At 39.4% G+C, this 27,879-nt stretch overlaps 1 protein-coding gene across 2 annotated transcripts in view; it reads right to left on the bottom strand.

The window, feature by feature from the left end:
- Window positions 1-1,802: 1,802 nt before the first annotated feature.
- ugp2b (UDP-glucose pyrophosphorylase 2b) overlaps window positions 1,803-27,879 on the bottom strand; it is a 30,981-nt gene continuing 4,904 nt past the window's right edge. For both annotated transcript variants that reach the window (XM_061040276.1, XM_061040275.1), the window contains exons 3-10: window positions 27,397-27,504; window positions 14,559-14,744; window positions 10,037-10,170; window positions 7,623-7,920; window positions 6,992-7,189; window positions 4,671-4,913; window positions 3,962-4,066; window positions 1,803-3,581 (exon numbers count right to left, since the gene is read on the bottom strand). In XM_061040276.1, the coding sequence (XP_060896259.1) occupies window positions 3,474-3,581; window positions 3,962-4,066; window positions 4,671-4,913; window positions 6,992-7,189; window positions 7,623-7,920; window positions 10,037-10,170; window positions 14,559-14,744; window positions 27,397-27,504 (1,380 nt within the window). In that variant the 3' untranslated portion in view covers window positions 1,803-3,473. The remainder of the gene's footprint in view (window positions 3,582-3,961; window positions 4,067-4,670; window positions 4,914-6,991; window positions 7,190-7,622; window positions 7,921-10,036; window positions 10,171-14,558; window positions 14,745-27,396; window positions 27,505-27,879) is intronic.

Below are 27,879 nucleotides of genomic sequence, written 5' to 3' on the forward strand. Positions count from 1 at the left end.
AGAATCGCTTCAACACGTAAGAGCTGATAATTAGAGGACTTCATTCACAACAGCTGAAGGATACACACAGAGTTTTGTTGAGAATGTATGTACTATTCGAGGGCCAAACTGAATATAATCATTCCCTCTGTCTCTGCTATCTTTGATAAGTGCAAGTTGGAAGATGGGACCCCTGGTCACCATATCTGGTCTTGTCCTAAACACAAAACTCTTTGGGACAACATCTTTGGAATAAACAGTGACATAACAGACAGCTAAGTCCTGACAGCCTTTCTGTAATATTGGGTTTGTCCAAACATGTTTTGACTCCTCCCTCGGCTTTACAACAAGTCTTGAGGTTTGGTCTGGTTATTGCAAAAACAGTTACCCTAAATGAGTTGAAATCAGCCTCCCTCCCTTGTTTTAAAAATTGGTGTCTTGTCTATATCTTGAAGAAATCCAGTGCATACCGCCGAACACACATACCAAGTTTCTTAACTTTCTTCTATTGAGTATATCAAGAAGGACAGAAGTCAAACTTGGAACTAGTGGTATCTTAATGCTTTGTAGTGCAATTTCAGAGGGCACCTAAACATTTAAGTTTAATCAAGAAATATTGATCAATTAGAGAAGTATTGTAGTACTCCTACTCTGAATAACCTCAGATACACATCTGATCAAGTACATAGACTACACCCCACTTTAACGCAACACCCATATGACATATTCATTAATAATCATAGAAGATATGATGTATTATTCTCCACCCACAGAGAATATGACGTATTACGCTCCACCCATAGAGGATATAAAGTATTCATTTATATTGCAACCCCCATTGGGCCATGATATATAATACTGTGACCTTCTACATGATAAAATCAAAGTAAATGAATATGAGTTTTGATGTTAGTGTTTAAGGTTAACTATGAGGCGACAGTCTAAAGGCATAACATGATTTCATGATCTCACCGTTTAAAATCAACCTCAGTAATTCCTAAAAACACAGCAGAGGTCTGTACTGAATATATGGAAACTAGAGGAACCTCTTCTCATTGTGAGATTTTAGGCCGTTGCCCAGCAACTGCTCTTACTCCCGACAGGAGAGCTGTATACCTTATCTCATCTTACTCTTGACAGGAACATGTTTCCCATGAAGAATGTGTTCTCTATCAGCACAATCGAACAACTGCAATTATAAACCCAGTAGAAGGACAAGAAAATGATTTCCTTAGGACAGTGATACATCAAAGGAAAGCTGTCAGAAACCAGATTAGATAACAACATATATTAAAAAAACGTTTTTACTGTATCTTACTGAAGTGGTCAAGTGGTCTAAGTTCAGAAAAGCTCAGTGAAATGAATGCTTTGCTAATGGAGGTGGGGAAGTTAATCAGATGTCCACTAACTAATCTTCATCTGGATGAATACATAGTTACATTTTTGTCTAGAAAACCAGAAAACAAGATTTCAAACACTGGTTTGTTATTATTGTTAGTCGAAGTTTAATGTTAATTTGGAATGGGCTCATTATTGCCCCTTGTGGCGGTTTTGGAGAAAACACCCTGCTACAACTGAAACTCACTGTACCAGTGGGTTCCTTCCCACCACAGAGGGAAAATGACCCAATAGAGGCTTGCTGAACTTTGTCCTGATGGTCATGCTGATAATTTAATTCCTTTATTTAGAGAATACTTTCATCCACAAGTGACAGCATTATTGAGTTACAACAAACTATATTTCACTTTTGCAAATATAAAACAGGACTGACTTCCTGCTTATTGTTGATAAATTGTGGGTGTACAAACAAAGGAAGACACGTGTAATATCATATTGCACTTTATTCTGCTCTGAGGAGGCAGAGGAGGGCTGGGCTGAGACCTCATCACCGTCACAGATCAACACTTATTGCTTTCAGGCCTTCGGTCCACACATTGAACCCATCTCAAGTATTCTCACATCTAAACTTTGCGTACATGTTTTAAAAATGTCTACCGTCTGAATCTGTAGTGAAGTGTGTGAAGGGATAACCCTGAATGACGGGATGGACAGAGAAGACAGAGCTGGTTTGACACAGTAATGGAGGTATGAGGTTTCACACAACATTAAGGTCACGATGTGAGCAAAAATAATACAAAACATGGTTGATAGTTTTCATCAAAAAGGCCTTTTTGATTCATCTAAAGGTCTGCACTCTAAAATGATATTAGATCAATCATTACATGTGAGTTCATGGCATTGGGGTCCTGTCTGGATATGGATCCTTACAGTCTTCATACAGAAATATCACAGAGAGGTTCAAGTCATCAGGCGGAGACAGAGGCGATTCAGGGAGAACATAGGTATGCGTTTTAGTTTCTCCTCTATGGCACAAACTCCTGGGATACTGAAGTCATAAATAACTTCCAGTGGAAGTTCGTTCTACGCCTTTTTATGTGGAAGTAAAAGTTGCTCTGGAAGAATTTTCACAGTTAATTTCTTAGCACAAACTTGACTGTAGCCTTGATGTCTAAATGGTTCCATGAATTCATGAAATACTGTTGTTGACATCGCAACATTAAGCTTCTCTATTATTCTCTAATATTTTTTAATCAAAATACATCCAATAACAACTTTTATGAGAAGCTGACGCTCATATTTATGACCCAACGTGGAATTTGTATCAGAGAAATGTGATCAAATGTATGTCTACATCCACTACTCACACTAACTCTCCAGTAAGCCGTCTCATCAACTTTATCCAACATTTCAAAGAATAAACATTAAAAATGGTGGCTTACTTTTATATATTATCTCTGTGTGAGACTTATGAAGAGTGAGCTGAGAAAGGCTCCAGACTCAGGTATAAATTCATAGTGTGATTATTATGCAGGAAACAAATGCTCTTAACTCTTCCGTCACAAACCATCCCTTTACTTTTCTAAGTAAGCACACTACAGTATGTGATTGCAAAAACATGCCATTAGAGCACACTGAAGATGAGGATGGGGATAAAATCATCTGGATTGTTCTTTGACCTGTAGCCACATTAGTCTCCCAATAAGTTGAACAATCTTCTTCCTGTGTCCCTGTGCATTTTGTGAGTACTTTTGCAGCCTGTATTTTTGTGACAAAGAAACTAAATCACTACAGTTACTATATAGGAATATAAAATAAAATCTGGTTATGGTTTTAGGTCAATGTTTAAAGTCACAGCTATGAGTTTATTAATACTATTAAATGTTGATATCATATAATTAACAGCCTGTAGAGGGCAGTATATCCCAGCTACACCCATCCCCTGCAGAGTGGAAGAGCACAAGCACTCACACATCACAAAGCCTTCAGGGGAAAACACTTGGTCTCACAATCTGTTGGTGTCAGGGGGAAACATGAAAAACGGGTCACATCACAGGGAAAAAGCCAAATGGGCGACATGATGAGGATGTTTGTGTGTGTGTGTGTGTGTGTGTGTGTGTGTGTGTGTGTGTGTGCAGGGTGTTTTTATCAAGGCGTTAATGGTCCATGATGCGGAGGTTGCCGGATACGATTTTGTTTTCCAGCATGGAGCCGGCTGGAATATCAATCCGATCTCCGTGGTTGGCGATGATAATGACAGTTCCCTGTGAGGAGGAAGAGCGATGAGGTTTGTTTATGTTTCTAATAGAGAGAAAGGGCGACAGGACGACACTCTCACACTGGGATTTAATTAAAGCCATAAATCAATGAGAGCTACCTGCCAGCAGGGCCGTTCAATTTAACACAGAATGCTTCTGTTTCATCCTTTTCTACATCCTTGTTCAATTTAAGGCTGGAAATAACGAATAACATGTACACTGGTTTTACTCTTAATTAAGTATTTATTATTTCATTTATTGACCTTTGTTACACTTCGAGCCTCTTCCAAGGCCGAGTAAAAACACACGTCACTGAAAGATGTCCTGATAAACAATGTAACTAACTTTTTTCTATTAGTATGTCAAACTTTAAAAAACATATTTACCTTGACGGAAACGTTTTTCCCCAAGGTGACGTCTCCAGACACAGTCAGATGGTCGAGCTCCAACATGTCAGGGATGCTCTCGAAGCGAGTCAGATACTCCTGAACCTGAACACACATGGACAGAAAGGTTTTTTATAAACGTTTTACTGTCGGTGGGTGACAACTTTAGGGATCTGTTTGAATGAATTCATCCCTATTCATCCATGGGGAAAACATTCATATCTACTTTATCTGATTTTCAGGTTTTATTTAGCTCAAATCTAATCCAGTGCTACACATACCACAACACATTTAAATATGTGATTTTGAGGACCAGAAATGTAACCTGTAATTTGTCGTACAGTACAGATATTAGTTAGTTACCAAACTGAATTAGAAAATGAACTTGAGAAAGGATTCATCCATGGGACTGGAGGAAAAATGAAGTTGAAAAAAATCAATTTAAGGTATTGCTTTTCCAAAAAGACACGTTTTAAACACAACCTGTTGATGCTTTGTGCTAATGGTAATCTTCTCCACCAGATCCACCTTTATCAACTTACACATTCTTGTAGGAAAACGAGAAAATTGCATTTATTATTTGTCATTTGGATGAACCAGCTCTTTCATTTTTCTACCGAGCCAAGGTTGTTTTAAAAAAAAAAAGGTCCCTGTCAGTAAAGAGTGTCCCGTTCTCTTCTATATAACCACAGCTGCCTGTTATAGTTACATTTGTGAAGGAGCTGCCCAGTTTGACGTGCGGCGTTGTTGGGAACTCTCTCTTGGGGCTCATTGTGAGCGAGCCGGCGTCCAGGCTGTACAGGTTGGACATGACCAGCAGCAGGTCTGACGTGGTCTTGACGGGCAGGAAGCGGCTTCGAGGTACGTTGATGCCCAGGGCGTTGTCGAAGCATTTGATGGCAGCTCCGACAGCCGTCTCCAACTGGACAACGTTCAGTCCGCCATCAAGCGTCTGATGACAAACAACAGAAGAGAGGAACGGGGGCGTTTTGGTTACTGTGCGAAAACAGTGCATATGAACTGAGTGTAACGTCTCAAATTAAGAGGAAGTTTCTTTACTGTCTTCCTTCTCTGAATCTCTCGATACATTAATGAGCCACAAGGAGGAAAAACACCCCACACCTCATTCAACACAACCTTTCTTTGAAAAGAAAACAGCAGGACAATTTACAAATGTAACCTCTACATTTTGGAAGCCATTAAACATTCTGGCATTATCTGGAAGCAATGATTATAGTTTCACTGTTACACTGTAGAACAGAACAGACATGTCATCTAGGCCAGTACAATACAGCTCATGTGCTATTTGTAGTTCACTTTCAGGTAAAGGTTACTATCCCGACAGTCCAGAGCAGGAGGAGAGGCTGGAGATAGAACCTCAGCATGAGATCAAATGACCTCAGGTTCATATCAATCTCATCTCAGGGAGAATTTAAAAAACATTGTCTTATATATGACATTAATACAAAGCACATTTACATACAAACCAATGTAGAAAACAAGGGAAAAAACTAAGTGGGGAAGTGCACAAAGTATTTCATATTTATGTCATTTCAGTGCTCATATATTTGAACCAGTTTGACGAAAACCTACAGAATTTACCTTAAAGGTTGGAAAGTCTGTCTGTTGGTTTGCTATTGTAGTCCTCACTGAAATACCTCACTTTCTTAACGATAGAAAAAGTCAGAATTACTCTGATAAACACTTGGACCTTTCCTCTAGTGCAATCACCCGGTGAAACTTCTGATTTTGACCAAGTTAAACAAAAGAACAAACAAACACCTCCCACATTGAGGAAGCCTCCTTCATCCTGAGTTTGTGTTTAATTCTAATCAGTAAATGTAGGTATGCTAAAAGGCTAAATTAAGACCATGACCATGGTAACAGTTTCACCTGCTAAACATCAGCATGTTAGCACTAAGCATTACTCCGTCTCAGAGCAGCCACACCGAGCTTCTTCACCCTCATGCCCAAGTTTAGGAAGCGCTAATTTTTTCCTAAAACGGAGAAGTTGAACACTGTGAGCTAAAATTAGACTCTGGAAGGATTCCCATGACAACAGTGATATAACAACATATTATACCAGGTCACAGGTATAACTATCAGAGAGAGTTAACATTCCACACTTCCTGGAGGCTTTTATCTTAAGTGCCTCTTTTTAACATAAGTGCACACAGTTTCACAATCATCCTTTGACTCTCCCAAGTTTAGTGACACACTCGTACCCTAATGGGACCACACACACTTATGTAAAGCCACACACAACTCGTCACTAGTGACATAACACTTGCGATGTCATGGTGCATTCTGTAACCTGGGGCTGGAAAATTACAACTAAAGGCCAAGAAAAGCAAAGATGATTGTGCAGGGAATTCATTACGCTGGCGACCTGCCCTTCCACTTTGTGTGTGTGTGTGTGTGTGTGTGTGTGTGTGTGTTGTGCCCCCAAGTGAAGACAACCAAAATAACATCTAGTCAGATCTGTTGTCTACTCTGCTTTATAAAAAGGACCAAGACCTTTGGTAAAGGATAAACATGTCCATAGAAGACCTGGAGCCTCATGCTGCATCGTGCTGATCCTGTTGGTGATTGGCCCAATCTACAATAACTAGTAGTCCTGAGAGGAAGCTCTCAATATCTTTACATCATGTTGCTACATGATTGAAGGGAAAACAATCTTGGTTTGGTTTACTCTGCTGCTGACATAACAGAGATTTGTTTGTTGTCCTGATGGAGGCCGTTTGATGAAAGCTGTTTTAATCAGGCTTAGTCAGCAAAATCTTTGTAATGTTGCAGTGAGTGTTTCCACCATATGGGACAGATGCAAATCCTTAGAAGTTACTGTTTCAAAAGTCTCTTCTGCAACTAATCCAACATCTGAATAATTAAGTTGGGTATGTCGACATGTTTTTTCTTCTGTATTTCACTGAACAAAAGCTAACTGTATGTAAAGCCAGCTACTTCCTCTATGCCTCATGGGTGTTCATACTGTTTTCATCATTTTCCCTTCACTGTTGCCCCTCTACTCACCTTGGGGTTGACTATGATCTCCAGATCCATTGCTTTCTGCTCCTGCAGCCTCTTGATCGCAGGCAGCGAGAGCCACAGGTTGTTGGTGTTGAAGATCTTAAACTTTGACACTGATTTGAATTCGTCCACATGGGACTTGGGGACCTGTGCGATCTCCAGCAGACGCAGTTTTCCGTCATACTGGATCAGCGTGCCACCCTGAAAATCAACGAGTCAGCGATTTTAAAACTCATTCAGTGTGTGTGAGTGATTGACTTTACAACTTAGCACAATATATTACAATTGTATTTGAGAAATAATGATTTCCAAAGGGGGGGTTATTCATTAACTACTGCAAGAAAAACTACACTCAACTGCATAATGAACAAAATAAGGGATCATAAATGTGTCATTTTTTACAACCATAGCAATGTTAAATTAAGTATAATCTCCAATTGTTCTCAGTTTGAATCTCTTTGTTTACAACGTATGGTAAATGCTTCACCACTATACTGTTATTTGTTTTGATTGCGTTTATGTAAAGATGTCTTCTGTCTGCAACAAAACACTGTTCTATAAACCAAACACACGTATCTCAAATCTTGTAAACATAAAACATCACAAACTAAAACGTGTTTTCAACAGATCCTACCTTGACGTCTGCCCGTGTCTTATCAGTCACCTCCATGATGAACTCGCAGCGCTTGCCATTGGGCTGGCTGACCAGGTGGTGCAGGATGTGGAGGTCCACGGTGGCTCCCAGGTTGTCGATGTTGGACACAAAGATGTACTCTTTGCCCTGCGCGATCAGCTGGTCCAACAGGCCCGAGTTGTAGAAGCTGGCGTAGATGTCGCCGTGCCCTGGAGGATACCAGCCTTCAGCGCTCTGCCCGTTCATGCTCAAGGTGGTGGACACAGGGAGAAGGGACTCTTTGTTGACGCGAGGGTACCTGGACAGAGGAGGAAAATGATCAGCCATTATGTTAACAGAATTTCTGCTAGATGATAACTTAATAACATAATTCATTTTCTGATTACACTCAAAAGACTTTTTGAATTTCCAGAGAACTTAAGACCACCATCTTTACATTGATAAAAGATAAGAGTTAATATTGGGGTTTTTGAGCAAAGGGGCCGATTTTGACCTTTGTCCAATATCTATTCTTCATGTAGCACTGGTTTTTATCATGCAGCGGATTTGACATGATTTAATTTTGGCTCAGGCACACAAAAAGGCTACAGCACAGATTTAACAACGCGCTCTATGCCAATGTAACACTGCCGTTCTTCTCCAGATTCTTCCTCTTCACTGGCGACTTGGACTCCACAAATGCCCATCCAAGAAGACAGACTCAGACCGCGCAGGGAACTGTGGATGCCCTCCACCATATCATGAGATGATCGTGGGCTTGGATGACAGAGGAAGTCATGAATGGAGTCACGATTCAACTTAAAGGTGTGCAGCAATGCGATTCTGACGCTGCGGCCGCTACAATCTCCTCCAACTCCCCAAGTAAATATCAGACTCTTAAGCTATTGAAATATTCATCAGCAAGTTGCTAGCTTTCTCCATCTGGTATTTGGTACCAATGATAAGGTTATTTATGCTTTGAAACCAGATCAATATTTTAATTAAAATGATTTCTAATTAGAGCAGGGCGTCTGAAGCAAAACACAAATTTACATGTAATCTTATTATTTAATATGAAAACAAATCAGCTTAAGCATATATATAGAAGTATATAATTCTACGTGAGTAAAATAACACACTGACTCATATTAGTCACCCACTGCAGAGCTGTGAATCTCACTCTCATGATATTAAGTGAATAATCAGCACAGAGGGAAAACAGGCATCAAAGGTAAAGCCAGGGAAACTTTGCAGGCAAATAGCCTGCCAGGTGCCATGTAAATTTCTTCTTCTCTTATCACTACAGGACTTCAAACAACCACGTCAGGAGGTATAATTTTTAAGTTTTTCCAAGAAGGCAAATGAGGCAACAAGCCAAAGAGCCATCAAGGCTTTCTGCATTAAAACTGATCAAAGGGTTTCAAAGAAGGATCTGCGTCAGGCTGAGTTACCAAGCCCGTAATAAGGACGAGATAGGGGCGGGCGCCGGCTCAGGTTTTGGCAGTTTGAGGATACTTCAGAGCGCAAATGAGCTGGTCAGGTGAGAGGAGCCGCACAGTCCAAGCCTTTTTAATTGAGGTTTAATTCCAGCCAACGGTTCTGTGAAGATGTTTCAGATAAGTGGATATGATGTGCAGTCGCAGACTTCAAAGGTTTGGTGTCATCTCTGACCCCAAATCTGTGAAACATTTGATCCAAGAAAAGGAAAAACAAAACGTTCTGCCTCAGAAGGAACCGTTCTTACATCATTATGTCAAAAGTTTAAAAGTCAAATTTGAGTCTTACACAGACCTAAGCAGTGAGTTTTTTCTCTTTGTAATTCCTCCTCTAACGCTGTTTTCAGATATGCACTCCTGAAAATATCTAGATAATTTCAGGAGGACTGAGGAAAAAAAAGATAGGTAGTAGGCGGATGAAGCAACAGAGTCCGCTGTGCGACACTATAATGAGAACACTGCCTTTACATCAATGCTGCAAGTAGTTCAAAAGAATCACAATATCAACTAAAGAGTGAAGAAGAACGCACTGGTGAATAGAAAACGAAATGCAGACATAAAATTATGTGCACGGAGATCGTAGCGGTCACATGCATACAGTCTATGCTCCGTGCACTGGTCACAAGATATTATCGTCACCACCCCCTCCCACTCCATCAAGGTGAATTCTCCTGATTACATCTTGGTGCTTTCTCACTTCAGCCAACTCAGATTTGCTTGCTTGGGATCAATTGTGGCATCAGAGTGGCAGTGAAATGATCTGCTCAAACTGATACGCATGTTTTATGTATTAGTAAAGCGTCTCGAGATAACACACAGTGTTGGTAAAACAAAATACAGAGTCAACGGTTGAGGGGACAAATTCAGGGTCAAAGATAATACATAACCATAGATTTTTATTTACCAATAAACCCTTGTGTCATCAGTGTGTTTTCTTACCTGCTCTGGTTAAAGGTGTGGATCTTGACACGGTGGTGTGTGTACTTCTGCAGGATCTTCTTTGTGTCTTCATCTGTGTTGAAAGAGTTCATGAGGACCAGGGGCACGTCGGTGTTGTACGTCTTGTTCAGGTGCTGAGGGACATTAAAAAAAAAAAAAAAGCTTTAGCATTATTTATTCAGATTATTACATTTGTTTCTATATTTTTATTATGCTTAATTGATACCACCTGTAGTGTTAATATATAAAGATAATCATAGTTGATAGAAATAAGAATTATTGTTGAATGTTGATAGCAGCAAACTTTTTATTGTTGAATTTATCTTTAAATACAAGTGACAGCTTTTTACTTTGTTTTATGAAAGTGGGGATATTTTTTGACGCTTAAGAGTTAACAAAATATATATTTGAATTCCTCGATCATTTAACCACAAAATGAGTACTAAGAAGAACAACACAAGAGACAGTTTCCTGACTTTATCTCTGTTACTTGATCATGTGATTAGACTGAATACAAAGCAGGAAAGTAGTGCCCCGGGAGCAATGGAAGTTGTTTTTTAAACCAAGATAAGAGAAGGTTAAAGTTAATAGAAAAGAGGGGTGAGAAATCAAACATAAATCAGGAAGACGACGGGGGTAAGAAGCAAAAGGGTGGAATTTCAAGCCAGTGACAAAAATCGAGAGATTATGAGACCCTAAAAAACTCCTCTGAGAAAACATTTTGCCTTGAATAAAGCAGGATGGATGTTAGCTGGCCTTCACTTCTCATTTAGAATGCTTCAACAAGCTGTTCAGCTATGTGACGGTGTTTATCCTGCATGCGCACACCTTTGTGTGGAAAACTAATAACACTTCAGGATGTTGAAGAGCTCTGTAAACACATCTTTCACTTGTCAACCTCAAACACACATCATAAACACACGTAAGTGTCGTTAAGATTAACGTAAGCCCAAACCTTTCTTAAATAAATTACAAAGATGGACGTCACGAGCATGTTATTTGATTATAAACTGTAGTGTCGACCATCTCTGTCTCATGTGCTGCAGAAACCGCACTACTAAGTGAACTATGGAGACAGAGCACTTTCTTCAACATGATGACACAACTTTTAATTTCATCACAGATCAGAAAACAAAGACAGCATAACCGATATATACGTGATGGACCCATAAAGGCTGTTCATCACTCAATAATGAAGAGCTAACGATAAAACTTCAGGGGTAACTTCTTCCCCTGTATTTGTCAGAGGTAGTGGATGTCTGGAGAAAGAATTAGGAGACAGAGAGAGAGAGAGAGAGAGAGAGACAGAGAGAGAGAGAGAGAGAGAGAGATTTAAAGCGCAACAAGCCAGGGATCAAACTGTCAGTTAAACAAGTCTACAAAAGGGTTTTAATAGTCTGATGTTTCAGCCTATTTTTATGCAGCAAATCAAGCTTAATTATATTATTATATTCTTCAGTTACCATGGACACCATGGATTAGCTAGATGAAGGAGAAATGCTCAACCCCCAATTTTTTTCAAATACCTAAAATGACTCAAAGTTCAATACAGAAGGACAGCAGCAAAAGCACGCTATTTTAATTGTTCGTAATAAACCTGTAAATTCTCTGGAATATTTTTTTTATTGGGTGAAAATCAAAATTAAAATCAATCTGACTTATTCAGATATCTTGTCATTTTGAACCAATTTGAAAACCAATATATATATTTTGTTTAATACTGCAAATGGAAATCACATGTTAACAACACCCAGTGAGTTTTTGTTCTTTTTTTATGAAAGAATAATAAAAAAATGTGATCTAAACTTCTGCTGATTAATCTAATTGAATCAGATGATCAACACACATTGACTGAATCTCTAGTTCTAAAGAATGAATTTTAAAATAACCTCAAACAGCCAGTAGATCATCACTATGAGTAAGTTTAAAAAGCAAGCTCATCTGAAAATGTATAGACGTATTGAAAGAAAAGAGTGCTTCAATATTACAAGCTTTTCTATGTTTTTGGCTACCCCCAAAGGTCGGGATATCTGGAAAAGTTCTCCCCTCATTATTTAAGAAGTTGATCTTAAAACTGCCCTGTACCTTTAAGACACCCTGTTCAAGGTCTTGCATCCAAGGCTAAAAACTGCCACCTCATGAACAGGTTTCAGGGAGAAAGCAGTTCAATCTTCAGCAGCCAGGGGGCGCCTTTTCAATCTTACACTTCAGCTCAAATACAAAATGTACAGCTCTCTGAAACAGAAGTGTTCCAAATAAATGTGCATGGAGGCAGTCCGGCAGCTAAAGGGTTATGGATATGTGAGTGTGTGTGGCTGTGCAGGTGTGTCTATAGGATCCATTTTCTCACTTTTAAATAGGCCAATTCAGTCAGTAAGTAATCTGACCAGACCCGAGCAGAAAAATGTGGAGCAGCGTCTCGGACACAGAGAGCAGTGTGTCGGCAGGAGAGGAGCGTCCCACGGGGATGTTATGAAACGCAAACACTAGGTAACCACACATCCCCCCCATGTAACCTCAATTACACAACCCTGTACACACCATCCTCTGGCATCATCATCATCATCTCAAGGTAGATTTCGCTATACTGAAGCTGCCCTAAAACTTTACTCTGTTCATTTACTCTCTGAAATGTATCCCAAAAACTTTTCAAAAACTGCCATTATTTTTAAACTTCAGAACATGAATGAACCAAGGTGAATGAACACATTCATTGTGCCTGATCTTGATGTATGATCAGGCACAAAAATCTACACACACATGTTCAGACCCACTCCTCTCCTCCTGCACACAGCCTCCTCTGTTTCCTTGCCAGCCGACCTGCAGACCTGCAACAGATCCTTTTTCACTACAACTCACCACAGGCACACTACATATACATCACACTGACTGAACTCCTCTCAAAAGACCTTCAGACCCCTAAAAAACAAATAAACAAATAACAACAACTAATGTCTTTCCCCCTGCCCCTCGGATACATAAAGTATAAAGAAGCTTGATCCTGGAGGAATCATTTTGCATGCAGCTTTAACATGTTTTCAAATGATGCTGACAAAAAGGCAGTGGTGGTTTTGTTTCACTCCCTAAATCCTCTGAAAAATAAATAGTTTCAGTCTTTTATATCCTGCTGCGATAAATAGTCTAAAAAAGTCTAACTTCCCATTTTGAGATTACCAGAACTCAATTCAAAAGCAGAATGAGACACAGACAATATTCAAACATCACTACATCAGAGCAAAACAGCACAGCAGAGGTTTGTATTGCATCATATGGTAAATCACTTCCTGCTCCCCTGTCCCACCCATTCTCAAATTACAGACATTTTTTTCCTTCCTTCAGTTCTCTTTTTTCCTTGCTGTGAACTCCACACCTCTGCTCTGTGAAGATCAAAATATGACTTTCAATCCTGCTGCCAAAACTCAACCACAGTAGGAATGTGTTTCTTAAAGAAGTGCTGTTCGCAGTGCAATGTGAGGGACCACGAAGCGTACACACTGTGAAGCCTTCCTGTACAGCAGCAGGCAAATCTGTCACACCTCTATCTATTCGTCAATACAATGACATTTTATATATTTCTGAGTCATTTCTCTACATTGTTCATCAATACAGTATTTTACCGTCATTCCACATGTCTCGTATTGTATGGTGATATTAAGCTGCGATTCCTTATTGTTGATAAACCACCCAAGAAAAGAAAAATGAACTATTGTTCTTAAAAGAATGAAGCTGATGTTAAAATAGAAGCGCATGTGTACAATAGTAGAAGGTACAAGTCATCCTTCACTCATCCTTCAACAGGCACACAATAACAACGTCCATGTAAATGTTTCTGGAAACCTGTCCCATTGATTTTAAAAAAGCACATGTTTATAGATTGATTTAACTGTTTTTTGTACACTATAATTGTAAGGTTAACAGATTTACTGATGTCATTCACTCTCTCTGATGTCTTGTAGTTGTTTGATTTATGGAGGTTCCTGATAGACAGGTTAAGCTAATTGCACAATGGTGACAAGGGAACAGTTAGTGCCCAGACTAGAGGGCTGGTGTTCACACTGCTAAGCAGAAGAAGACGAGGTTTTCAAGCTCATGGTGGGGCAAACTGAAGTTGAAGCATCAGAGAATTGTTGTTGTATCCATGTGATTTATATCAGCCTGCACTGAAGAGGGCAGGTTTACAGCGCTGTCAGCCATGGGTTTGACTGTGCCATGGACAATACCCAGAAAGAAATCCACAATGATTCTTTTAAAAATCCTTAACTCTTTTTTTCCCCTTTCATTCTGGTGAGCAGCTATAAGGTTGGCATATTAAAGGACAACATGTAACTATTAACAAAAACCCATTTTCTGACAATAGAAATACTTAGAAACAGTTTGCTTAGTTGGCTTTCCCCCGCCAAACTTTTTTACACACTAGAATCTCTCAGAAGCTGCTGAACAACAACCCTTCAAGGTTGGGTGATATTGTTTGTCTTATGTTCTTTCAAGGCCTTGAAGTGAGGCATTCATAGGCTTTCTGTACCTCTATCTGCTGCACAGTGAGGTCCAAGAAGGTGTTCTCGTTGCGGACGCTGATCAGGCTCTTGGGGCCCTTACATCCCATGCTGGTCCCCAGGCCTCCGTTCAGCTTCACCACCACTAGTTTGTTGAGGCAGTCAGCGACGTTGTCCGGCAGACCTCTGGCCGCAATCTTATCATAGGGCTGGATCTGAAGGAAAAGAGATGAGCCAGAGGGTCAGACGAACAGCAGGTGAAGCACTAAAGAGTTCTTAAAATCATCCCCTCAACTGTGTCTTTAAGTTTTACTGCAATTTATCCTTTCACTACAAAGTGTAACCGTAGTGTTTCTGCACACTAAATCAAAAGTGATGTCAAGTTATTTTTTTTAGTCCTTGCAGCTGTAAAAAAGTGACTGTAACTGCTTTATGTATGGACTCATTCATTTCTATATTAGCAATGTAATGGGCTAAACTGAAGTGGACAAGTGAAAATATCACAAACCATTGACTTCTACTGCAGCGAAAAGCTTTTTCAAAACCAGAAAGTAAATGTTAAATGCTTAAATAAAAAAACAGAGAAGACACATGATACATTATGTTTCAAGTGTTTGCATCAATGGTGCAGATAATAGACGTAAAAATGAATTAATGTACACAGCCTGCTTTAAAAGTGGTCTTTAGCACTTCTGCTGTATGGTATGTGTGTGTGCAAGTGTGTGTGTGTGTGTGTGTGTGTGTCTGTGAAGCCCCATTTCGCAGTCGATACCACAGCTTATTATCAGCATATTCACAGATCATGTATTGACGTCTTTTATTATCTCCCACAGAGCAGAAAGGAGTGAAGGGAGGATATGAAAGAGGATGTGATGATTACAGCATGAACTATAGTGAACCAAAGGATAGTTCCTTATACAAATTCTTTATAAAACATGTATTGAAAGTTAACATCAAACTGAAAGTGTTACAGCAGCAGAAATTGCTTCCCCACTGGTGGTGTGCTTCTTAAAGTTCTTTCTCTGACTCCGTTCTTTCAGGAGGAATTTTTGGAATCATATAAAAAAAACTCTGAGCAACGTGCAGAGGCATCCAGGGACAGCAAATACTAACCAGATGTTACAACAGCTTTTTGTTGTTAGGAGTATGTCACTGCTCAAAGCTAGCTCTGCAATGAATTTGCTTGTGTTCTTAAAGGAGATTTTTAGCTGATGTGTGTGTGTGTGTGTGTGTGTGTGTGTGTGTGTGTGTGTGTGTGTGTGTGTGTAAGCGTGTGTGTGTGTGTGTGTAAGCAGCAAAGATCCTGACACAGATCCTGTGTCCTTTCCTGCTAAAAGCACAGAAATGCCTACCAATGACAGCGGACACACAGCAGACCTTCTGATGGAAACAGACGGTCTCTCCTATGACGTTTACCATCCCCCCCTCTACTCACAACTCCTCGTCCCTTCACCTCACATGACATGTAGTCTGAAGTTACAAATACAACAGGCAACCTGGATACAGCTGCTGTTTGATGTCTGTCCTTCAGATAGAAACATTCTCCACGGAGGACAATGACATTTCATGGTCAAAAGGTTTTACACATAACTTTCAGAAAAGGTATGCTGAATGATGATGAACACTATTAATGAATAACACAGTCTTGACTTAGTGCACCAATGCAGTCATTGGAAATTGAAAAAGATTATAGAGCGACTAAAGAGGTAACAGAGGTGTATTTGTTGTTAAATTGCACAAAATGTCTTACAGCTGGGATCCACATCCCCCCCCTGTACCCCCGAAGTTAAACTACTTCCATTTGTAGAAGTTCATTCTTTTTTTTCTTCTTGGCAAAACAGATGCCTTTTGTGTGTAGCTAGCCACTCCAGCCACATTAACATAACACTCAGTGGTCTGCAGGGAACAACAGATGTTGCAGTATCATTTTTCTTTCCACATACTCATTCATACACCTAGACTTGAGTATTGGCAGACACAGAGTACTCATCCATCTTTTTTTTTTTTTCCAATGAAGGTTTAATTAAAAATACTGACTGAAAACACTGATTTTCTTTTGGACGTATTTACAACTTGGGATTATTTGCAAGTTTGACCATACCTGTCGTCATGGCACGTCACTGGCTTTTCGTCTGCAAATCTATATGGGTGTTGTCCACATTTTTCAAACCAACCAATGAAAATCATTTGATTGATTATCAAACATTTTGTGGCATGGAGTAAGTGCATGGGCACATTACACATTGCTAGCACTGCTCTACTGTAACATGAATATGTGACTAAAAGGTGTTCTTCTAATTGGTCAAAAACAGGAGTTGCTAGTGGCAGCAATATTTTCTATGCAGGCTTTTGTTTTGGAGAAAAAGAACAAGTCATTGGACATTTCTGATACTGTCATCAGTTTTGGTACAGCTCTAGAGAACTAAACAAACATTGTGCTTAGTAATAGTTGTATTATTTTTAATTCTTTGAAATCAGTTTTGGTGCAAACTTATCCATACTACTTTTACTTTTGACTTTGACAGATAGCTGCTGTACCTTGGAGAACCAACAGGATATTTTACCTCAAGATAACAGAGCCAGGCAATGAGTATAGTTTTGGATTGACAAAGACACACACCAAAAGGGATTCAAAATGTTTTACAAATAAAATATGGTTTGTACAGAAAATTAATCAGTATCAGTGAAGCGGAGAAGATGTCTGCATGACTGGAGACATGTTAAATGTAACAAAGACCAAGGAAATGGTGGTGGACTTTAGGAGGGACAGGCCTGAGCTAAGCACCATCTCTATCCTTGGAGATGAGGTGCAGGTGGTGGAGTGCTATAAATACTTGGGGGTGCACATGAACAATAAACTGGACTGGAAGCACCTCACAGAGGCTGTCTACAAGAAGGGTTAGAGCAGACTCTACTTCTTGAGGAAGCTTAGGTCTTTTAATGTGTGTAGCAAAATGTTATCCATGTTTTATCAGACTGTTGTGGCAAGTGCCATTTTCTTTGCAGCCGTCTGTTGGGGCAGCAGCATCAGGGCTTGTGACTCTAAAAAGCGTAACAAGCTGATTAGGAGGGCTGGCTCTGTGCTGGGGACTGCTGTGGAGCCCCTGGAGGTGGTGACGGGGAGAAGGATGATACAGAAACTGTTGAACATTATAGACAATAACATGCATCCCTTACACAATCTCGTGTGTGAACAAAAGAGTGTTTTTAGTGGGAGGCTACGGCAGCTAAGCTGCAAAAAGGACAGATTTAAAAATACTTTTTTACCTACTGCAATTGCACCTTATAACGACTCCCCTTTAAGTAAGGACAGAAGACATTTAAACTTTATCCTGAGTTGCATATATCATATATCAAACGGTATTGTGGGCTCATGTTCTTTTGTATGGGTGGGATATGTATGTATATATGTGTTGTGTGTTTGTATGTATGCTGGCACCTACATTTCCCTGCTGGGATGAATAAAGTATATCTTATCTTATCTTATACTGTCATCACATTTCAGTAGAAGAATTGCACAATATATTACTCTGTCGTTGACTAACGTTGGTAATGTAGGATGTACACTGGCCTCTGGTTGAAAGTTTTTTCTGTTGTGTGACAGATATCTACTAAAGCAGAGTTTATAAAGAGGGGCTGCCTGACAGTCACATAAGATACAAGAGAAAATGTGTGTATATAAAACAAACACCTGCATTTTATTCATAAACATCCTTACATGATATACATTTACATGATAATCATGAGAGATGTGTAGGGATGGTCTCAAATAAACCTCCTTTTAAAGCTGGGCAGATATCACAAGTTTCAAACTTGCTCTATTATTATTCATCATATTGAACATAGACTTTCCATGTACATTCTTATGCAGATGACACCCTGTTGAATGTTTTTTAAAATTTAATAAAGATCTTTATATAGAAATTTAAGTTGTTCAATTTGAGAAATATCTGGAAGTTTGGTTTAGATAGAAGTCTCACTTTTGAACCTCCTGTGTAATAATTGACACCAAATGAAAGAAATAAAGGAGTTTGTCCTCGATAATAAGAGAGAAGAGGACTACATTCTGTCCTTTCGAATTCTCATGGTTCCCTGAAAAAAATCAGCACATCATTTGAGCTGCGGTAAACCCCTTTCCTTGGGCATGTAATGCCACAGCATCATTACAATGCAGAAAATGTTAGTAAAACTGTAAGATTAAACACCAGGCTGTCCAATAAAGGGTTATGTACAAGATCACTACAAGAACACCATGTACCGTAATTAAGTCTTCATGCTGTCAATGTAACTGACAGAGCAGGCCAAACCAGTGACCCATCAGACTGCTTGAGTCAGTTCAAAACCACATTTAAATCCAACACACACACACACACGTACATGCACACCTTATTTTCACAATTATCCAACCCTTCCAGTTTCTGTTTTGTCTGCTGGAGGAGCAACATTCCTGCATGGACGCTCAAGTTTTCAGTTACCAGTGTAACAGAGCCAAGTAATCATTATAAATGTCTAGTTTCCCACACTACAGTATACTTTGTTAATCTCGTGCAAGTAGCAACCTCAGGTCTGATATATAAAGCTAATCGGAAAGTTTAAACTAGTGCAGTTCCTTGAGCGGCCACTTGGGGTTAGGTAAAAAGGGAGTCAAATCCTGTTAAAGTTCATATACAAAAGATCAACTTAACAATAAAATGAAACACTTTACAGCCTGGTACAAAAATAGTTTGGATTTTATAACTATTCCCCAAATCATATATTTATTGGGACCATCACCCTCTCCTCTCCAAGTATTGCCTCTCCTGATTAAAAAAAGAAGAGGTAAAAATATACCAATAAATGATTACTGCAGCAGGTCAACTTGTCATTTTCACTAGCTGTGGAAGCTAGTGGTCAATCTGAGTCAAAACTGGCTTTATAGACCAAAAAGCTACTGAATAATTAATTTGGATGGGAGAGATTCTAAATCCAGAGGCTGTCTTTAGCTGTGAATCTAAAAAAAGAAGAAGTTCAGTTTACTTTCTTATCTTCTATTTCTTGAACTCTCACACAAGCCTGTATGCTCTTCTCATTACTGTGTTTCCCCTGTCATTGTCTCTCTTACTTACACTCATCACACTCATCCCTCCACATCTCCTCTTTGCCTCAGTCTCTCTTTACGTAACTCTCAATTTTGCACTCCATTCATCTTTCCCTCTGCCTTTCTCCATCTGTTATCTTCTCTCTCTCCCTCTTTCACTCTCTAGCATCCGAGTCTGTAAAAATTAATGAGGCAGCCCAGAATTTGGGAGTGAAGCAGCTGCTGCAGTCTAGAGAGGAAAAAGACAGGCTTTGTTTCGGGGATGTGCGTGTTTGATTAAAGAGTCCGGTGCCGGGACAAAAAGCAAGTGAGGGAGTTTTGTCAATGTTCAGTGAGACAGAAGTCGACGTGGACAACTAATGCACAACTACTCTGACATGACCCAGACTGACTCTATGAGAGAGCAAAGTAATTAGAGAGGATAATAAGGTAATACAGGTTTCTTTTCTACTGACTCAGAATTCCTGCTCAGCAGCAAGAACACTTGTCAGGAGCCTGTAGAACAGGAGTGCAGCAGTGAAATGACAGTGTGCAGGAAATTTCTTTTTATGTGTTTCAATGTAAAAAATGTAGAAATTATACAGATCTACCTTTTTCATGAGGCCCTCTTTAAATTATTTTTTATTTTAATGGCTTTATTGATACTCAAAAAATCTGAGATTGTTATCAGAGCCGACAACAACAATCTTTTTGTTAAAATGAGTCCAATCTTTTTTTCATATCAGCTCTTACACTCCATGTCAATTCATTATTGACACGCGTCTTTGTACGTCAGTCGGAAGCTCAGACAGTGTTCGGTATTTTACCTTGTTTTTTTCATGTTTTGATCATCAGCTTTTTACATTACACTTTTAGAATCTGATTATCTTATTGTAATGTATCTGTGAACCAAAAGTCTAAGCCATCAGACTCTGGGATAATTTGTTTTTACCCCTCTGCTTCCGCGTTCCCACGCTGTCACTCAGCAGTGCAGGCTCTGTCTAACCCCCAATTCACACATACTCCGTCAGCGCCACGGTTTTGCTCCGTCGGACGGCTCGCGCCCATTCACCCTGTATCAGTTTCTGGGACGTCAGCGCAGCGGAGTGCACCCATGACACATCACAGGAGAACTACAAGATCCCTCAGGAATAAAGAGAAAAACATGCAAACAACATGTTGCTTTGTCTTTCTGATGATGAATTGTTGTTCATTCGGTACCTGTTTTGACGTAATGTTGATAAAGTGATGAAAAATACGATCGCGAGTCCGTATATTGTGTTTTATTTTGAAATTAATCGGATGCTCTGTGCGTTTCCTTGTTTCCTTGTCTCACTTCCTGTCCGGTCTGTCATATTCTGTCCAGCTTGACGCGTTCCTGCAGCGTACTCCGGCGAAAATAGACTCGCTGCGTATTTGAAACGGAGCAGAGCGTAGTGCCGTTGGTGGCACGCACTGGAGACGGACCGCAGCGCGCACTGTGTGAACACAATGATTGACTAGAGTGGCAGCTAAGTACAACGTAGTGCGCGGCGCTGACGGACCGTGGCGCGCACAGAGTATGTGTGAATTGGCAGTAAATCATACAAAGTATAATCTCCACCTCACGCCTCTGTCGTTCTCGATCAAGGTTCACGCAGTTCCACCATACCTGTGAGAATCTCACAAAGGCTTCACCGTGACCCAAAAACACAAAAATCTGCCTACCGCTGGGTCGTTTCTCCAGTTTTGAAGTACAGGTCCTTAAAGTATGGACGGCACACCCTTTGTTAATTATCTTGGTATATCTCCCTCCTAAACCTGACAACACCTTTATTCCTCAATTTGCAAACCTCTTATCTCGGATAATGTCAAAATATGACAGCGTGCTGATTCTTGGTGATTTTAATATCCATGTGTGCTGTCCTTCCAAACCACTGGTTGGTGAATTTCTTAATTTAATTGAAACTTTTAATTTCACACAGCATGTAACTGGTCCCACCCATAAACTTGGGCACACAGTTGATTATTTTTGACAACTGGTTGTCCTGTTTTTAATATGGAAATAATTGACCCTCACCTCTCAGATCACAGTGTAATTATGTTTAATGTTTCTCGACCTGTTTCTTAGTCAACTGTTCTCCTTCCTGTTCTCTGCTCTCGCCACATTAACTCCTCTACTGCTAGTATTTTTTCAACTGCCCTCATAGCTGCCCCAAACATTCACATCATTGAGGCCTCACCTCCTGAGCTCAGCACAGAGGAACTCACTACCTTATTTAATTCCACCTGCTCCTCCATTTCTAGAGGCCATTGCTCCCTTTAAATAAAAAAAACCTAAACCAAAATCTCAACCTTGGCTCACTGACACAACTAGAGCCTTAAGGAGCGATTGTCGTAAAAGCGGAAATGGACGCAGGATAAGCTCCAGATTGATATCTTAAAGGACCAGCTGTTAAGGTACCAGCAAGCAGTTAAGCAAAACATTTCTCTGACATTATTTCAAAGAACTACCATAACCCTAAGGTCCTCTTTAGTACCATAAATTCTCTCATCTGTCCGTCTACCAGAATCACCCAAGGTATGCCGTTAAGTAAATGTGACGACTTCTTGAAGTTCTTCACTGGTAAAATTTAAAGCATTCAAAAAAGCATTCAAGTACCAAAGATGGATGTTTCTGTCTCTCTTATTTGCTCTGCCCAGTTGAACTGGTTTGAGCCCATCTCCCTAACCTCACTTAAAGAAACTGTTTTTAACATGAAATCTACAACCTGCCTGCATGACTTAGTTCCTACTCGTCTTGTTAAGGAGGCCTTTGACTCCATTGGGCCAAGTATCCTCTCAATTGTAAACAGCTCCTTGGCATTCGGCAAAGTCCCATCCTGTCTTAAACATGCTGTGGTGCAGCCTCTGTTAAAGAAACCAAACCTGGACCCCTTACTGCTTTGTAATTACCGACCCATCTCAAAACCACCTTTCCTCTCCAAAATACTAGAAAAGGTTGTTCTGCACAAACTTTTGCCCTACCTTCACCAAAATAATATACTTGATAAATTTCAGTCAGGTTTCAGGGTAGCTCACAGTACTGAGTCCGCCTTACTAGAAGTCCATAATGATCTCCTCCTCACAGTCGATTCAGAAAACTGTGCTGTCCTGGTTTTATTGGACTTGAGTGCTGCTTTTGATACCATCGATCACGCCACTCTAATTGATCGCCTTCAGCATATGGTTGGTGTTGGAGGCTCTGCCCTGAATTGGTTCATCTCCTATTTAAAAAACAGAACGTTCTCAGTGAACATAGGCAATTCCTCTTCCTCTACAGCCAATCTGTCCTGCGGGGTCCCTCAAGGCTCCATCCTAGGCCCTATTCTTTTCTCCATTTACATGCTCCCGCTTGGAAAAATCATGGAAAAGCACAACATTTCTTATCACTGTTAAGCAGATGATACCCAATTATACCTACCCATAAACTCAAAAAATCAATCAGACTTAAATTCTCTTACACAGTGCCTGGAAGACATCAAATGATGGATGGCCCAGAATCTCTTACAGCTGAATGAGAACAAAACTGAAGTGGTTCTTTTTGGCCCCTCCGAAGCCATAAAACAGGTCCCAAGCAGCTTAGGTCATCTTTCCTCCCTCATCAAGCCACACGCTAAGAACCTTGGAGTAATATTTGAATACTTCACATTTGAATACCAGATCAAATCAGTATTTAAAACCAGTTTTTTTCAGCTAAGAACCATGTCGAAACTTAAACCTATCCTCTCCTTTCATGACTTAGAAATAATAATCCACGCTTTCATCTCGTCCCGTCTCGACTACTGTAACTCCCTGTACTCGGGGATCAGCCAGTCATCCCTATCACGACTGCAACTGGTTCACAATGCTGCAGCCAGGCTGCTTACTGGCTCATGTAAAAGGGAGCCTATCAGCCCTGTTTTAGCCTCTCTTCACTGGCTTCCAATTCGTTACAGAATTGATTTTAAGGTTGCATTGTTTGTTTTTAAAGCACTAAATGGCCTGGCACCCTCTTATATTACTGATCTCCTCAGCCCCTACACAACAGCCAGGCCCCTCAGATCCTCTAACATGGGCCTCCTAGCTGTACCTCACTCTCAATATAAACTTTTGAGGTGACTGAGCCTTTGCGGTCAAGGCCCCTCGCTTGTGGAACAGCCTTCCTCCCTCAGTCAGGTCTGCCCCTCTGTGGAATCTTTTAAGTCCCGCCTCAAAACACACTTCTATACGTTGGCCTTTGAGTCCTAGTTAGGTTGCTTATACTTCTTTCAAATGTCTTATAATATTATTGTCTAATTATATTGTTAGTATTCTGTGTGCATGTGTGTAGGCAAACATGTATGTGTGAGTTTTGCCTTGCTATTTTTATTTTTGTTTTGTTTTTTAATCTGTATTGTTCTCTTGTTTCATGTACAGCACTTAGGTCAGCTGTTGCTGTTTTTAAATGTGCTTTATAAATAAATGTGATTGATTGATATATTTTAACTTCAGTAGGCATATTTTTGAGGGACAGCATGTCTTACAAAAGCACTACATGTTTCCAAACTTTGTTAAAAGCCACAGTTTTAGACACTTCTCACAATCACACACAATGTTGTTATTTGTTGAAATTCTCAAATTACTTCATATATATATATATATATATATATATATAGTCTATAATGACTATATAGGGTCATTGCTATGGTAACATATAAATTCACATTGAAGCTAACCATTACTACAGTCAAAACTGGTTCTTAAGGGTTAGTAAGGATATGCTTAATTATTTTCCCATTTAATGATTATACATTATTAATTGAAGATTGAAAGCTAATGGTAGCATCTATTTAAAAAACACATTTGCATGGCATGCCTTTAGTGTTGCTGTAGAAGTCATATTTTAGTTTAACAGCTTATAACTCACATCCAAACTAAGAGCTTGACCTATGATGCAGGGCTGGAAGTAGACATGACTTCAATTTTAACGTGTCATAGCTTTCAGAAACACTTTAGTCATTTCCTGTCACTTTCACATTTAGTTCATCTGACTGACAAAGTGTTCGAAACATCTCTCTGGGTCACATTGGGCCATTTCCCTCTTCAGCGGCTCACCTCAAATCACTGCAGGGTTGACTGACCTCATAAATGGCTCTTCTCTTATAAAAATCAAGTCAAATCATGAGCCTTTAGACAAATGGTTTTCATTCGTAAACTAAAATCACATTTTGAGATACAACGCAAGGTTACAATTTGCAAATGGTCACATATCAAACTGGTTTGAACGCTGTACAGGATACAGGTTTGCTGAGTGTTTAATCATGTGACACTGGGACTAATTTATGTAAGCTGATGTAGAACCAAAATTAAAACCATGTGCAAAATATAAATGCTGGATTAATCTAACGTTTCATATATTACTTTAATAACAACTTAAAACAGTTCACTAATCAAAGTATTATTGGTCGTGTGACTCGTGTACTTCAGGGAAAGACAGCGGCAGAGACTGAAGAATCTGATAAGTTGAAAATTTAATTATTTTACTGTCCTAATGAAACTCAATAAATCATTCTGTGCTGTAGATCTCAGGCTTAGGCTTTGAGTAATCACAGTATGTCATTACATGGATGATCTCCAAATTCACCAACAGTTAAACTGAAGGTTTCAGCACCACTGCTAACAGAGCGCAGATAAAAGTCTCTTTATCAAAATCCATACTTTGCCTCTCGTTTCTTCACTGCAAGATTTGACTTTTTCTTAGCATGCCTTCACTTTGATTTTAACCTTTACCAACTCACAGCTGCAGTGGTTCAGTTCTTTGTGAGTCATACTTTCTACCATAACAACGAAATAAAAACACGTCAATTCTTCTCTTACAGTCTCAGTGTAGAGAGGCAGTAAACAAGCATCCAGCTTTTACTTCACAGTGATTTAAAAATAAATACATCTGATTCATTTCATGTTTCTCACTATGGTGTCTCTGCGCATGCAAGATTTTCTCCTAAGTAATGTCCCTTTCTCAAGGACTTTATAATATAAGATCTAACAATATCTGTGGGATATTTCTGCCTAAAGTCACTGTGAAAAGAAAGGAAGATCTTTCTCAGAGTTTGAAATTGAGAAGTCTGCGTCTTCAGTCTGACTTTTCTTCAGTGCTGCCTGCCCCTGCTTAACATTTTGACTGAAAATAAATTTTGAGTTCAGGTTTATTGTCATTCCTCAAGATTAAATGGAATCAACTACTTGTGCACTTTTATACTCTCTTAAACCTTTCGATCATGTACTCTGAAGTTAACACAAAGCAGACAAACCTGTTGTTCAGGAAACAGTAGGAGAAATGCTGCATAAATGTGGAAAGGAAATCCTGCTCAGAGAAACAATGCTGACTCTGCACTTGGATGGACTTTGTAAGTGATACCCCCATAGTTTGCTCTGTAAATATAAAATGTACAGCCTACAAAGGGTTTGTAATGACTGGATCAGGATCAGGTTCCAATAGTCCCAGTTGATAAAAACCCTGATGAAAGAGTCAAGTCACTGACATGCTGCACTGATAAGGCAGCTTTGACTTGGAAAGTATTGACCTTTTATTTGGCTTAAGTGATATTAACTCTTTACATAACATCACTTTTGTTTGTAATAGTTCGAACAACAAAGGATAATTAATCACTCCACAGTCCACTCATACTCTAATTATATCCAGACACTGACATTTGATGTGGTTAAAAGTTTGCCTGGCATTTGGTTATGAACCTCACTATTTAAAACACTGTTGCCTTTGATATCAAAGTAGGGATCCCGGATTTCTATCTACAATCGTTGTGGCATATACTTCCTCCTGTTTAAAACCCATTCTGTTATAACTTTTTATTTCTTTATGATGTAGTATGTCAAATGAATCTGTTTCTGGAACATTATTATGAGAAGGATATTGCTGTTATCTGTTGAATCCCAACAATAAATATGTTATTAGCTTGAATTCTCTGCTTGTGAGTAATCAGTGTATCAGTGGTATTAAAGTTTTACAGTATGTTGATTGCTGTAACTGCTCCCTATGTGCAAAGAAAATATTGACAAAAACAAACCCAGAAATAGACATGTACATATAAAAGAGGTGTGATAATAAAAACCCTGAGGGCTTGTAAAAGGAGCCCACCTTAAAACTAACAGCCTTTGCAAAGTCTTAAGTAGTTCATAAAGTCCACATCCACAGTGTAAGAAAATGAATAAGAATGGAATACAATTAGGCAGACACATATCCAAAGCTGTTGTCTCAGCCTCTTTCTGACCCCCAGAATAAAAACACACCAGTTACTCAAAGTATAAAGCTGCATTGTGCACGGTGCCAGATTTTCCTTCTGGTCGATGCACCATAATTGTAGCTATCAAGCATGTTAAGCTGACAAAATTGGAAAGTAAACAAACATTAATAAAAGGTAGAGAATACATGATAGTCAACCCAACACAATAAGGTAAGGTAAACATTTTCAATGAACAACCAAAAAGAGTTTTGAGCAGGCTGAGCATGTATTTTAGACGTTTATAATCGCTGTCAGTCACGGGTCTTCGATCCTGGGAAGGCCAAAATTGTCATTGATTTTAAAATTCCCTTCATTGTGCATTCAGTCCTAGTTTGATGTTAATTACTTTTTGTTGCATTCAGGCTAATTGTTCTCCTGACTAGACAACACAAAAGACATGTAGAACTACTCCCGAAGACAAAAGCTGTTGTATGGGCTATCAATCCAACGCTTTTGATCTGTCTCTCTCTAAACAATGCCCACATTCTCTCATTAAAACAAACACACAAAAACTCAACAAACAAGACTTACCGAGTCCTCTGGAGGTCTTTGTATCTTTGTCCACTCTACTGAAGGCCCTTTCACTTGCAGAAATCTGTGGAACAGGTTCTTGAACCCCTCAAAGTCTTTCCTGGACACCTGCAAAAAATAAAGATTTTAGCTCTAGGTTATTCATCCCAGAGGCAGACTCATATTTATCAACTCAACGATACATGACTGCACAACCGTAGTCGTAATTCACAAAAAAAGTACTAATGGCTTCTCAAAGTGCACCTAAGTCATTTAGACAAAGTACAAGAAACTTTGCACATTGCTGACCTCTACCTTCAATTTTTCTCATTTAGTAAACATTTATAACATTTTAGGCATAAATGATTTACAGTGTGGTTTTAAATTTTAAAAAAGCCTTTCCTTCTTGTATCATTAGCCATAATCTTTTGAATGCAGTGTATTTCTCCTCATACCAATTTTCTAATAGTGGAGCCAGTAATCAAGGAATCAAAACAATTGTAT

This window comes from Labrus mixtus, chromosome 6 (assembly GCF_963584025.1).
Source record: "Labrus mixtus chromosome 6, fLabMix1.1, whole genome shotgun sequence".
In the NCBI taxonomy this organism is placed as follows: domain Eukaryota; kingdom Metazoa; phylum Chordata; class Actinopteri; order Labriformes; family Labridae; genus Labrus; species Labrus mixtus.